The sequence below is a fragment of the Lytechinus pictus genome, chromosome 2 (assembly GCF_037042905.1).
Source record: "Lytechinus pictus isolate F3 Inbred chromosome 2, Lp3.0, whole genome shotgun sequence".
NCBI lineage: Eukaryota > Metazoa > Echinodermata > Echinoidea > Temnopleuroida > Toxopneustidae > Lytechinus > Lytechinus pictus.
The window spans coordinates 60,394,987-60,410,519 of NC_087246.1; the positions used below are offsets into that span (position 1 = coordinate 60,394,987).

Here is a 15,533-nt window from a genome sequence, read left to right on the forward strand (position 1 = left end):
AGCTCGCGCTTCGTGCTCGCATTATTATTATTATTTTTTATAAATATGTAACGTCTTCATGGGTAACTGCATGCAGTCTTTAACAGGTACCTTTTTCATCAGTTCATTTCTGCTCGTGCATCGCGTTCGTTGTAATTTTAGTTGCATAGACATCTTTTTCAGGATAACAAACATTGCCCAGAATGTTCAAATTTTAGGAAAAAATACATAAGATTTCAGTTCATATCACATAAAATTTCATCCAGTTGTAGAAAATGAATTGTAGTTTACGGGTGTAAAGGTATAAATGGTATAATGCTGTATTTTTAATAACCATTTGAATTGCATTAACATTTTTGTGGGACACGCTGTAGTGTGTTTCATTCAGGAAAGAATTCAAAATTATATTCTTTTTCGTTTTCTATTATTCTTTGTATTTTTCTTGAAGCGCCATGAGCACCGAAAGGTGGACCTGTGCGCTATAAGCAGCAACCATTATTATCATTATTATTGAATCTCTTCCCTAATCTATTTTTTCCTCAATTCTCTCTCTCGTACTCTTAACCACACACACACCTAAGGGCTTTTTTCTCATTTTTCCCGTTATTTCTTCCCTTACTTTTTCTTCCTTTGTGTCTTCTTCCTCCTATCATCTTCTTTGGTTTTTTTCTTTTCTTTCACTCTCTTCCTTTCACCTTCTATTTCCCCTTACTCCCTTTTTTCACTGTATCTACTTTCCCTATTTTGTATCTCCACTATCCTTTTTCCCTCTCTCTCTCCTTCCTAAATTTTGACGATTTCCCCTTGCATATATGGTTAATTTTTATAGACCCAGCTTATTGGGTCCTGATTAATGGACCCCTTTGTCTTGGTTGTAAGAAGGTCATAGAGGAAGGAAGGACACGCGAATAACAACGGAACTTGGAAAACATCATGCCGATTTGTGTATATAAATGTATATTTTGTATGAGTAATGCACATATTGATGTTTTGTGCAAACTAAAAATACCCGTCACATTTTCAGAGCATGGCAGATGTAAATACACCTGGAGGGAAAAGGTGAATTAATAATAGAACATGCAAGAGTAACAGAAAGAGAGAGAATGGAAAATGTGAGATAATAGTGGCATGGGAGAGGGCACCCCCCAAATGGTTTTAAAATGAGGGTGTGCTCATGTTCAATACCTTGTTAATATTAAACTTGCGGAGAGCGCTAAACTTGACCAGAGCCCAAAACTTGTTTTCAATCAGGAGCGCCTAATGTTAGGGGCGCTAATTCAATCTTTAACTCGGGGGGGGGGGGGGTGGCGGCGCCAAACTGATCGTACTACTATTATAGATATTATTCTGATCGTCGTGGAATTGACGTTGAACATGGAAAAGGGATATTTAAGAATTTAATACAATATTCAGAAATATGGTATGACACTTTTATCGCTGTCCTTTTCTTTCTCATCATTGTGTAAAGTGTTTTTGGTTTAATTTTAATTTCATTTAATTTAATTTCATTTAATTTATTTACTTTTTTTTCGGGGGGGGGGGGGGTGGCAAGTACTGTCTATCCTCCCCATCTATTCATAAATGTATGTGGGTGTGTGTGTATACATGAAAAAGGGTGTGCATGTGTGTACATGTGTACACGTAACTTCCTCCTTAATATTTTTACAGAATATAGAGATCAAACAAGCCCACTCCCCAAATGAATTTTATGACTTCATTTCATTGTATAATGTACAACTATAATGATTATGCTAGTACTACTGCTGCTGCTACTACTACTACTACTACTAATACTACTACTACTATACTATGCTATTTATAATAATAAAAATAATGCGGATGAGAATTATAACAATGATAATTTTCTATCTTATAAAGAATATAATTACAATTTTTGTATTTTTCTACCTTTAAACCTGGGGATACATCCCCTTGGTCTATGCCCTGTTTTGAGCATTCCTTTTCAAGTCAGCATATTAAAAACTATGAGCTAATTTCTTCAAGATTTAATTGATATATTTGTCTAACTTTTCTTTTCATTAGAACCAGTTTAATGTCAATTTTTTAACATTTTGTGAAAGGTTCCAGTCTTCATTTGCTGTTAATTTGAAATTTTCCCTTACTCTTTTTAAATTATATCAATTGTTGTATTTCATTTGCACAAATAGAATGTAATATATACATGAATTAGCCCCCCCCCCTCCCTCCCATCACCACCACTACCATACACACTCACAACAATACATCTGCAATTTCATTTCAAGACAAAAATAATCACATGTTGGGTCTTTTGCATTACCCCCATTCTGAATATATATTTGTTTTCACTATCAAGCTCATTACATGAATTATAAAAATACACATTGAATTTTGTTTCTGTCAGTGTCTTAGTACAATATAAATTCAAACATAAATGCCTATTTTTGCATTGTCATACATGTAAAATCATTAATAAATATTCAATCTAAATATGCTTGAAGTCAATGCAATATTTCATTCATTTGTAAATGATTTCTTCATTACATAAGTTACACAAATACATAACTTAGTTCAACAAATATCAATTTTGTATACATGTATACAGCTTCAAAACAGTAATACTGTACTAAACATAAGACAAGTCCGTTAAAGACATGTGTCTGAGAGAGATTTTGCAATCCAAAAGGTTGTCTTCGAGGGGGAAAAAAAATGGTGGTGTCAAAGGTGTTAACCTAGCTATGGAGCTATTTTTTTATAAAGGGGGATTATCTTCTGTATCTATTGTGCTAATGTATTGTCACATACTCTTGTGGTTGGGGTCCACTTAACCCTTTGCACGCTGATTTTGCAATCTTGTACATTCGTACAATTAAATTCAACAATTGTAATAATTAGTTTTTCCCCTTCCTTCAAATTTGATAAGCTAAAAAGGCAATAGTTCTTGGATAACATCTATATAATAACAATAAGTATCAGTGGTGCAATATGGAAATCTTGAATTAAAGAAAATAACAAGGAAACAATTGTCATTATAATCCCCCCAAATTTAATTCAGCATGTTAAATTGTATAAATTTGTAAAACAGTTTTCCAATATGGTTATTGACTTATGGTTGATAATGTAATTCACATTCACTGGTAACTCACATCTCAGATAATACTCTGTATTGAATAAAGTTTTACCATGAAAGACCCAGTGTGCATATTTGCAAACTGGGGTCTATGGAAAGTGTGTACTTCCAAAGTCTCTGTAAATCCATGTAGTTGGATCAAAGAAGTTTTGCGAATGTCCTGCACAGGCTGCAAAACTCGTGCAAAGTTCGCATGAAAAATTAGCTTGTGAACCTTGGAACATTCACATTGTTCACATGTTGTTAGTGTATTCATGTATAATGACTGGCTGCAGTTTTTCAATTGTACTTTCAAAATATACTTACTACAGAAAATTCATTGAGAAATACATGCAGAATGGCTTATAGGACTCACTTGTAACGACAGATTCTGAGGAAAACTTCTCTTTCACAAAGTGTTTGCAACTCCTATGTAAATTACACATACAGCTTGCAAAATAATGATTAGTCTATACTATATGGAAGCTTACTTTCAAAATGGTCTATGGTTTGGGGCAGCATTGTTATTGTGTTAAGTGTCGGAAAATTGACACTTTTGTACTTTCATAATACATTAAGAGAGAACAAAGTGGGTCCATTACAAACAGCAAATATTGTGTAGATATTACATTTTCACAAAATATTGCGAAAGTTTTCTTTAAACTTTCCATGCCCTCCCCCCCCCAAAAAAAAAAATGGGGAAAGATGTTGTGTTTATTAGTAGTTTAGGAAATAACAGATCAGTCTTTTACACTGACTAATTAATGACAAGTTTTGAATGATTCAGAGGTGGAAATGGTGAAACCACAGAATGCTCATTCCTATGTTAACAATTAAAAAGAGAATAAGGGGAGCTTTCATGAAACAAATAGTGATTTTCATGGTCTATGGTTAAAGGCTACTACAAATCCTTGCATCCCATTGGCTAAACATAGTAGTCAGTGAAAAATCATTTATTACTTGCTTCATAAATCACTTCCCAGATCTACCAATGACAAGGTGCTTTGATTTTGCAGAGCACATTGCTTTTCAAACACACAATTTGAGAATAAATTCATAAATGACCGTTCAATAAATACAGCAATGTCTTAATATCGAGTTGAAATAGTGGACATAATGAAAGTGCAGTTAACTCAGGAGCAGTCCATAAAGGAATTATCAGTGACTTTAAATGAAAATCATTGTCGCCAGGCTGGTTGGAGGGTATTCAGATTTATGTGTATATCAATTCCCATTCCTGTTGGCCTAGCAGAAGGACATTAACTGTACATTTCATGTAGCGCATGGTTAAGCTAATGCCCTTATGCCTGTCACACAGGAATTAAAAATTGTTGCGCATCCTCAGCCCATCGCCTTTCTGCCAGCCAAGTGACAATATCACTTGTTCCCACTTTGATCACTGACACTCAATTCAATTCTCTTGCACTCCTTTACGCTAATACTTTCTCCTTTCTTACTTATGTTACAGAATGGCTCATTGGGAATACATACACACTGAATTCATTCATCTGGAGGCTTGAGGAACTTCTTTTTATGTTTCTTCCTGGGAGCATCTGTATCGGTCTGTGAGTGTATCCTCTTCTTGTTGAATTTCTTTCCTATCGTTCCTACCAATGAGGAATACCTGAAAGAGGAAGGGAGTGGAGTGGGGGTTTATTCAGACAGACAGAAAACCAAACTCAAACACTGATGATGTCTATAATAACAATAATAATCTGTTACAATAGTTTCATTGAGGACGCTAAGCACAGGTTATAAGCTGATTTTATGCTGGATTACTATGTTACTATTATTAAGAATACAAATCAACTTAACAATCAAGTAATTCTGTCCGTCTTTTTGTTCCAGGTTTTCTTCATAGGCCTCACCTAACAAGTCACTTACAAATTCAGGCAATTCAGCTTTTGACACTCTAGATAAGAGTTTTATTTTCCCCAATTTTGTCTTTTTAGACCTTCGAAAGTCAAAATGGGTATATTTTCATTTGCTGATTCAACAGACACTACAAATCTTTTGCATGATCTTGAATCTTGAATCTTGAATCTTGAAGAAGTACTCTCCCAAAAGCGTACACGCTGTCCTGGAGAGGGTTGTGCTGTGTCAGGTGCTGCCAGTGCTTCAGGTGATGTGGTGATCCTGTGGTGGTATTCTTGGTGCACTATATACAGTGTGCTAGGTGCAGTGTGCGGGTGGTGCGTGTGTGTCCCTCTTACAGCATCTTAAGGGGAGGGGGAGGCAACATTTGCTGAATGATAGGCAATGTTGCTCCCCGGAAGCCAGCTATAGAGGTCGAAGTTACAGCAGCGTTTGGGAGAGTATTCCAAATACGGATGGTTCTTGGGAACATACTGTACATGTAGCAGTTCACTCTACAAAAAGGCTGGGTGTACTTGAGCTGATGTCCAGTGTGTTGTGAACGTTGTGGACGAGAACTGCTGCTTAACTTAATCTGATGTGGCATGTTGATGTAAACATAATTGTGATGAATTTTGTAGAACATCTCACATTGGCTAAGAAGGCGTCTGTGTTGGAGAGTATCCCAGTGAAGAGTTGACAACATCGATGTTACACTGGATTCTCTGCTATAGTCATGAAGGACAAACCGAGCACCCTGACGCTGAATGTTCTCAATAATGTTTACATCTTTCTGTATGTGAGGATTCCATGCACATGAAGCATACTCAAGTTGAGGTCTGACAAGTTGCTTGTACGCAATGTCTCTCACTTTCAGGTCACATTTACCCAATGCTCGACGTATGATTCCAAGAGTACGAGCAGCTTTGGAGGATATCTTCTGTGCATGGGAGTTCCAACTCAGGTTGTCTGTGATGGTCACACCGAGGTATTTACAGGAGGTTGCCGTTGGAACAGGTTGGTCACTGATGGTAAAGTTGCAAGCCAAGGGTTGTCGTTTCAATAAGATACACATGTGGGCACACTTCTTGACATTGAAGGACATATCCCACAGTTTTGCCCAATCTGATAATGTTGAAAGATCTCGCTGGAGAATTGCGTGGTCAGCTCTTGTCTTGACCTTGCGATACAGCACACAGTCATCAGCAAAGAGTCTGATTGGTGATGAGATGCATTCACAGATGTCATTGATGTACAGCAGGAATAACACAGGCCCGAGTACTGAGCCTTGCGGCACGCCTGAGAGTACACTGGCTCGTGGTGAGGATGTTCCATCAACATGAACTGACTGAGATCTGCCTGATAGAAAAGCTTGGATCCATCCATGCATTTGACCAGTAATGCCATAATACTCCAATTTGTAGAGCAGCTTCCTGTGTGATACCTTATCAAAGGCCTTACTAAAGTCGAGAAAGAAGGCGTCTGTCTGACATTGCTGGTCGATGTTGTATGCCCAGTCATTGATGGCCTCAACAAGTTGCGTTTCGCATGACAGTCCCTTCCTAAATCCATGTTGGTTTGGGTTGATGATGTTATTCTTTTCCAAGTATTTTGACATGTGGCTCAATACAATGTGCTCTAGGATCTTGCAGCAGATGCATGTGAGTGACACCGGTCTATAATTGGCTGGGTTACTCTTGTCGCCAGACTTGTAGATGCTGGCCACTTGAGCTCTTAGCCAATCACTTGGAAGAATTCCCTCATCATAGGATTGTTGGAAGAGATGAGTAAGGACTGGGCTAATCTCATCTGCATAGTCTCTTAACATTCTAGCAGGTATTTCATCTGGACCACTGGCTTTGTTGGTGTTAAGTTCTTTCAGTTGTTTATTCACTCCTCGTAAGCTGATGAAGAGATCTTCAATTGGTGTGTACGGTGAGGGACCCTTGTCTGGTAGTACCGATGAAGTATTATCATGTGTAAAAACTGAAGAGAACTGAGCATTTAGAGCATTAGCTTTCTCCTCATTGGATACGCTATTTTCAAGGCTTATTCTAAAGGCAATGTAAATTTAAATCCAATTTCACGACCACAGTTTAAATCTACTGTACCAGTGACCAGCCAAGCTAAATGCTGGATTATTGACGGCTGGCCTGGTTGCTGCATAACGCATGCAATCGGCAATTGCTAAGGCTAGATATGCCCAGCCATTCACCTACTGAGAGAAATCGCCAGTCAGTTTGGTGATTAGGACAGTTGAAAACTGTATATTCCATGTTCTAATCAGGGATGTGAGTGATCACTAATTTAAAAAAAATTGGGGAAAAACTGAAATTGAAAGAGCCTCCATGCTTTTGTACAGATGAAAGCTGAAATAGGCTGAAATTACAAAAATTACCCCCTCCCCCCAAAAAAAGCTGAATTCTCACACCCATATTTAATACAGGATATAAGGTGGGGATGCTAATAGGTGCGACTTTGATTACTGGGGCTGAAATACTGAACTCTTCACCACGTATTCTAGAGTGAAGAGCTGAAAATCCTTGATCATCGGACATGGATACAGAGTCAGAAAAAAGTGCATATTAGACAAAGTGTAGTGTAGACCAAATTGAGCGTAGATTGAATGGGTTTAGCCCATGTGGTATTAGACTACATGTATCTGAGAAGATCAAATGCATGTATACCGAATGAATGTGAACTGTGGAAACTAGCAGATTATGCTATAATGCACATGTGCACCAAAGCCCAGAGACATATCATCTCAGTCTCCAACAGGTTAACATTTATCTTATTTTCTACTTCTCTATCAAAACAAAAATGTTGTTATGATGGACTTCCTTTTTCTTAAAGCAAATATTTACCTGTCAGCCATTTCTTCTTCTGTGACACCTTCAGCTTGCTCTTCTACTTCTTCCTCATCTTCTACTTCTTCTCCGTTCATGACCCTCATCACTTTCTGTAATAATGATAACAAAAAAGAGTAGGGGTCAATTCCTACGAATCCATAAGAATACTTGATTAAGCAGTACTTAACATGCATGTCAGACTTGGTATCGCCTTTCAAAACATTGCCAATTAATGGCAAACCCCTAATGGTATATGCTAATTTTAGCAAGAAAAACTTTAAAAATTTCCTCAGTGGTATGAAGTCAAATTCTGATTGTCTGTGACTCTTCCTGTATTAATAAATGGATTCCCTGACCCCTAGAGCATGATAAACGTCACCAAAAGAATGTGAAAATTCCTTAATATTCATGAATTTATGGTAAAATGTGATATCTATGGGAGAGGGAGATAATTCAATTATCACCCAAAATATCCATCACTGCAAAATCATTATTTTTTATATATAGATTTGAATGTTTAAATGGGAGTTACAAATTATCCATATAACTTTACTCTAATTTGAGAGACATTCATGTATGAGAAAAGAGCCTGGTTAAAATGATAAGTTGTCTTGCTGTTATTTTGGACTTTGTAAAATCAGTAGACAGAATACTTTCAGTGCGATACAAGATTGTAAATGACTTTACTAACCTCTATTGCTGGGTTCATGCCATTGAATGACATTCTACCAAAGACCAAATCTTCACAATCAGCCATGCTATCTACAGTCTCATATCTATTCCTATAAAGAAGAGAGTGACAGAGAAAATGAATGAGAACAGAGTACATGGAATTAATATTGAAGCTTGTAACTTTTAATCCACTGTAGTCTATAGCCATACAGTTGTAAATACTATAATCTGACCTCGGACATGAAGTATTGTCTCATAAATTCACCAATCTTTGTTACATGAAGCTTGTAACTTCAAGCAGTAGTGGATAACTTGAGTTTAATGAATTAAATGCTATATTCTAACATGCTCAATTTCGTAAATTTATACAAGAGTAGACATCTAGGGACAGTTACATGTAGACGTTGGGAGAAGTTTGGTCATTTTGTTGGTAGCACTATTTAAATTGCCATACATAGGTCCAACACCTTATCTGGCAAACCAAATATCGTCTAAAGCAAAATATTAATTGCTCAACAAGAAGTGAGACTCGTCTTTTCTTTATTTTGGTGCTGTGCTGATGTCAAAATCAGCCAACACCTTACTCAAATATTGATTTTTAAAAATCTTATTTTCCTCTAATCGACTCTGGTACACAAATAGTGAGATGGGCATGGTGCTTCATTTGATAAACATGTTTTATGTCACTTGACACAAACCATTCATGAGTGACTTAACCAATTTATTCCATGATGAAAATGAAGTTCAAAGCCAAGTGGAATGTTACGATTCTCAGTGTTACCCTTTAGAACCCATTAATGTGTTCCGTATAAATTACAAGAGTTACAGCTACTTCCTATCATCTCACAGTCACACAATAAAATGTGATGAGGGGCACACTCCAGTCATGCCAAACTCAGCAAAACATTGTGGCACACTCGCAACTGTGTTATGTTGGAATTAGTGCAGCCCAATTGTATCGCTTGTTTTCTTACCCTCTTAAAATCAAGTCTGGCAGATCCAAAACCCAGTGAGTATCATCAATTTGTCGCTGCTTTTCTAGTTCCTGTTCTTCTTCTGCATCTTTCTTCACTCGACGTTGCATGAACTGACAAAAATGAATATCAAATGAAAAAGGCATCAGATTACATAACTGTAACAAAGCGGATAAAATAATAACAAATGTAGCAAAGGAAAACATGTAATTCAAAAATGGACAATATGTGAGATCCCTTTCCTTCTCTCTCTCATTCTCCCGTCTGCCCTTTTAATATAATTTTGTTTACCCTGTGTAATTAGCAAAGAAAGTACCGGTATCTATGAATTCAGCAAATCACATCACTCCTAGTACCAATGAGGTCAAAACATAACAGTATTAACTTCATAAGAAACAATAGTTCATATACAAGGTGGTGCATTTGTAGCAAGTCAGCACCTGCGGAAACACACAAATGACGAAAACAAGGCTTGTCTGCGGGGTGAATTGTCCAGTGATTTTATTAGTTTTTTGTTTTAATTACAAACTTTTATTGAGGGAAATTAGTTGTTGTTTATTGCAGTTATCTAAGGTAAAATTTTGATTAAATATCTGTGGATTTTGTCCAATTGTGCTTGAAAGTCTGACTACTCTGGCAGCTTTGTTTTGTCCACGTTACTGAGGTTTCAATCAATCCTAGTACCAATGAAGTCAAAACATAGGCCTAAGCGACAATTGCGCATATATACGGCGTGGTGCATTAGTAGAAAGTCGGCACCTGCAGTAACACACAATGATGCCGACAAAAGTCAAGGTTCGTCAGCGGGGTGAATTGTGATTTTTTTTTTCTTTCAGTTTTAGACTCTAGTTAAATGAAAATTTTTGAGAGAAATTATTTAAGTCTATTGCAGTTTAGATATCACAAATTATATCTAAGCAGGTAAAACAATTTGAATGAATATCTGTTGATATTGTACAATGCCAATGGTGCTTGAAAGTCTGACTACTCTAGAAGCTTTTTTCCAACCTTATTGAGGTTCAAATGCCCCCTAGAGATAAGTGGTCCCATGCCTGGCAATGCCTTCTTGAGTGAATCACACCCTGCTAACCTGTACAGGACTTGTCCTTGCATGAGTGTAACTAAAGTGACCCCAGACAGTCGACACTCGACACATTTCACAGAGTGGGTTTAAATTAATTCATACATAGCATATTTATGTTGAATCTTTGTTAGAATCACTTTTGTACCGACCATGACTTAAAGCCCACTTGCTCACTGCAACCATCCTGCCTGTGGGGAATCTACAGCCAATGCTGTACACAACACACTCTTTAAAAAGCCATTAAAATAACACTTTTGTGACCAAAAACAGTAATTTCCATATAGTTACAATTTATTTTTCATTAGTAACTCTGGAATAATTTTTGTATTCACCAGAGCGCCAAAAAACTTGAATTTTAGGCATATTTTTGTGTACACCCTCTATTGGTGGAAAGTAATATGGCAAGAAAATTTTCATTTTTCGAACTCTATTTTTAATTTAGAAGAAATAATTAAAAGAATCAAATTTACTTAAGAGCCAGGTTATGATGATTAGCTGTAATAGAATCCGAGTGACAGTGACAGGATGCAGCGTAGCTCAGTCGGTTAGAGCGCATGTTTCGGAATTTAAGATCGTAGATCTCAACGAGTCCCGTTTATGCCGAAACATGTCTAACAAAAATCTGATGCTATGCGTTGTTAGCGTGCCTCACCACTGTATGCAGTGCCGGTGTGAATGCAGTAGAAAAACACTCCGTCCATCGAAAAGGACGCAAATGTTGGTCCCGCGTACATATAGCCTAGAGGCTTTTGGAGAGTAAAAGTAGTGCTACTGACGTAGGCTTACTCTCCATGAAGCCTGGGTCAGCATACCATTGCTCTACACGCACCGACGAATTGGGCAACAAATTGGCCAAAAGTTGCCAACCAATATTGTAGCCCATGTACACAAGTATAGGCTAAAAAATAAAAATAACAAGTATTTTGGCCAATTCGTCGGTGCATGTAGAGCAATGGTATGCCGACCCAGGCTTCATGGAGAGTAAGCCTACGTCAGTAGTAATAAAACTAATACTAGTACTTTTACTCTCCAGAAGCCTCCATCCAGGCTATGTCATGTACTGTACATATAGGACTCTAGACCAAAAGCTTCGGTCTCTGTTATGTTGGTTGTTCAGCTGGGGCCTGTTGCATGAAAGGGTCTTTCGTAGAACCATTCTACGTAAGAACGAGATATCGCTCAACTGTTTCACAAAGCCGATTTGGGCGATACGAAGAATGGTCCTTGGAAAGACACCTCCAGACATGTCCTTCGTAGGCATGATCTTCTTTGCACACCGCCCGCCACCGTCGGCATTGAGAGAAAATGCGTTTACGGCAAGCCATGCACACTGACATATCACCTTTAAACATTTTTTGGGGTTGCACACTGATGCATTTTATCTGGGATGGCGCCAAGTTATTTTTTATATGGGGGCTAGCTAGTTGTCATCAATTTCAGGTCGTCTTTTTGCACGGCAAGACGACCAAAAACAGATGTCATTTTAACTTCTCCGGGCATTATGTCCGGGGGTAATGTAGGCCCAAATATTTTTTTAAAATATGTTTGCTTTTATTCTCCGTCCTATCCCCACACCATTTCCATTACCGTAATTTTTTTTTGAAATATCGAAATGGGCGGCACTATCTCTTTGACCCCTCATGCTTTCTCATTATAGATAATTAAACAACATGAAAACAAATTTCTTTAAAAGAAATTGTGTAAAGTAAAAAACGTGTTTATAACGTTCAGCAAAAAAAAAGGATACAAAACTAAAATGTTAAACATGGTAAATCATTCATTTATTTTTATTTCATTTTCATTATAATTATTTTTTTTTGCTGAGATTGATATTAATCAATGAAAATTAATTGTCGGATTTTTAATTGGGCTAACTTGAGATGTGAAACAGTGAAACAAAACAAAAAAACTGCAGTAGCAAAATAGCTAATTGAATTTAAGATACAGATTAGGAGTATAGCTATATTACGAATCCATCACAATTATTACAAATGAAGATAAGCTAGCTAGTTCATTAAAGAAAAAAATCTGGAAAGTCCATACGAAGAGGCGCATTTTAAATCGTAGGGTACATATAGGCCCCTTTCGGCCCCTAAGTAATGTTAAAGCTTCTCTACTCCTCAACTTTGAAATGTTAAATATATATTTTTTATATTCTTAAAACTTATATTCTTATATAAGCTTCCATAAATTAAGTAATCAACTTTAAAGATGACCAACGTTTATGATCATTGTAATATTTAGCATTATTTCTGTAAATAGTATTTTTTCCATTGCGGATTGCACACCTTTTTCTATGTTTTAATTGTTATTGCAAAGCACTACTTTATCCACTTAGACATGTTTGCAGCAATTTTCATATTTTCCTTGTCTTCGGTTACTCATCATGCAATTGAGGTATGTTTGTACTCTAAACACTCACATTTGTATTTCTTGCGTTTTATCTGACAAATAAAATAAATAAATTAGATTTTTCACAGGCAGCCTCTCATATTTTCCTTTTTAGTCTCATACAATCAGACACTGTTGATTTTGTTTACTCCATTCAAACCCAATTTTTAACCTCAACAATTAACGCATAATTTGCAAAATTATCATTGTATATATGTATTCTATAAAAAATCAGTATATTGAACTAATAAAATGTCGAAATTACTTAGTTAAATCAATTTTTATGTCGGACAAGGGTCTCTTTCGTTGAAATATCAATGAAAGGTGTCTCTAAAAGGACACCGTGTTCTAAATAAGGGAAATAATGAAAATTTCGATTTTATCCAGTTATGTTTGTGAATCTTGAAAGTTTTTTCTCTTTTTACCTCATAAAGTACGCTCCATACATCAATTCTACAATCAGTAATAAATAAAACATTATTTGATCCCCTTTTATTGAAATATATGATTTTATGAAAAGTCGTCATTCCGAAATAAAAGGTTCAGGTGACGATGAAGACTAAATATTTTTCCGATACTATCGATATCAAACGATGTCGCGGACTTGAAAGACAAAATTGCCTTCGTGAAACGGAAAGCGCTGATTTGTCGCCAATCTTCCTATCTCGGAAGAATGGTCCTAGGACGTTCCTACGTATCGCTCATCTCGTCATGCAACAGGCCACTGAACTCCGTTTAACGGAAAGACAAGACAAGACAGTGTCAAACAATCAAGCATTTGTTCCAAAGAAAAAGAGAAAATAAGCCAAACATTGCCAACCTTATTTTGCAACACATGCCATGGAGTACTAACAGAGAACAAGGTTATATTTGCATTATCCTGGTTTAGGTCACCACTCCATTCACTGCCGTTCATTTCGTCAGCAGCGGTGATCTCATTTCCCATTGACTTTGTACACAACGAGCGCACACACACACCGACACTCACGAGAAGAGGTGACTTATTTCAGGATAAGGCCGTTATATCATGACCTTGTTCATTGAATAAGTGGACTAAGCCTAGGGCTAGGCTACTATATAGTATTAATGCAAATGCAGTAGGCCTAGATCGAACAATAATAATTAATATTCCTGCAATTATTCACTGCGTTTAAAAATTCAACCCTACACAGAAAATATGGTATGGGACTACGCCCAGCATTTCTTTACTATCATCTTCACAATAAAACCCATTTTACAGTAAAGCATTGTATCCCACAAAAATAATACGCTCAAAATATTATTACCTTCATCTGAGATAGGTTCTTAGAAAGTCTAATATTTTTGCTTTGCCCTCTCGTTCCGGCCATTTTGACAAGGAAAGCAACACTGTTTTACCTCTAAAACCACGCATACAGGCATTCGTTTTCATGAAGCAAACTAGAATTGGAAAATACGACACTGGAGAAGAAAAAAAAATAAAAATAAAAATGCACTTAGTTAGCAGGGACGTCCATGCCCAGGGGTGATGAGAGTCGTATAATATTTTGATTATCAAATAAAAAAAAATAACACAAATTTAAAAATGATAATAAATGATAAAATTAATAACAATAATAATAATAATTATCAGTGGCCGCGGAAGCGGGGGGGGGGGGGGGGGGGCTGGGGGGGATTGCTTCAATCCGGCCCCCACTTTTTTTCCAAAACCGTGTACAAAAACGTAAAATGACCATATGATAGTGATTTTTTGCATGGTCAGCCCCCTCACTTTTGGCTCAGCCCCCCCCCCCCCACTTTGAAAACCGTTCCGCGGCCCCTGATGATAATAATAATAATAATAAGTAATAATAATAATAATTAAAATTAAAAAAAGCTAAACATGCATTTTCGTTTGTTCATTGAACTTCTAATAAAGGGATACTCCGGGCTGAAAACATTTATATATTAAATAATTAGAGTAAAATTTACAAAGCAAAATGCTGAAAATTTCATCAAAATCGGATTATGAATAACAAAGTTATTGAATTTTAAAATTTAGCAATATGCACGCATCATGAATATTCATTAGATGGACTAATGATGTCACATCCCCACTTTGCCTTTTCTTACGTTATAACATGAAATCATAATTGTTTAATTTTTTTCATACATGAAATGTGTGAATAATGTGTCTCCTTTATAATGAAATAAGTTGCAGCAATGAATATATCAATATCATGCACTAAATCAGTTATCAATCCAATTTTTTCAGTTCTTGGTAGAAAAAAATTGAATAAACCTGATTTCATCTAATAAAATACAAAAAAACAAGTAGGGATATGACATCATTAATTTGCTCATTGAAAATCCATGACGAAATGCCTAGAAATCTGTTTAAATCATATTATTTTCAGCCCGGAGAATCCCTATATCAATTTTCATCATTTTCATGACTTTTTGTTTCCAAATTGAAAGACAAATAATACCAAATACCAATATCAAATAAAAAAAAAATTATATGTGTCGTTATTAAAAGAAAACGGGGGAAGGGGTGTCTCTAAAGTTAAATTAAGCAGGGTCACTGTCATCGAGTTGAATAGGCGCCTTATTGTTTTGCTAATGACCACACATTCAAATATGTCGCTCGATATTGTTTTGCTTTGTTTTCTTTTTTTACTTCC

The 15,533-nt window shown here is 36.3% G+C and overlaps 1 protein-coding gene across 1 annotated transcript; it reads right to left on the reverse strand.

Annotated features, from left to right (window-relative positions):
• Positions 1–2,253: 2,253 nt before the first annotated feature.
• Positions 2,254–14,387, reverse strand: LOC135153169 (M-phase phosphoprotein 6-like). Its single transcript, XM_064095291.1, has 5 exons — positions 14,178–14,387; positions 9,417–9,529; positions 8,462–8,552; positions 7,786–7,880; positions 2,254–4,691 (listed from the first exon to the last, which is right to left on the reverse strand). Exons 1-5 carry the CDS (start codon positions 14,238–14,240, stop codon positions 4,568–4,570), a joined length of 486 nt encoding a protein of 161 aa, XP_063951361.1. The 5' UTR covers positions 14,241–14,387; the 3' UTR covers positions 2,254–4,567.
• Between the last annotated feature and the right edge of the window lie 1,146 nt (positions 14,388–15,533).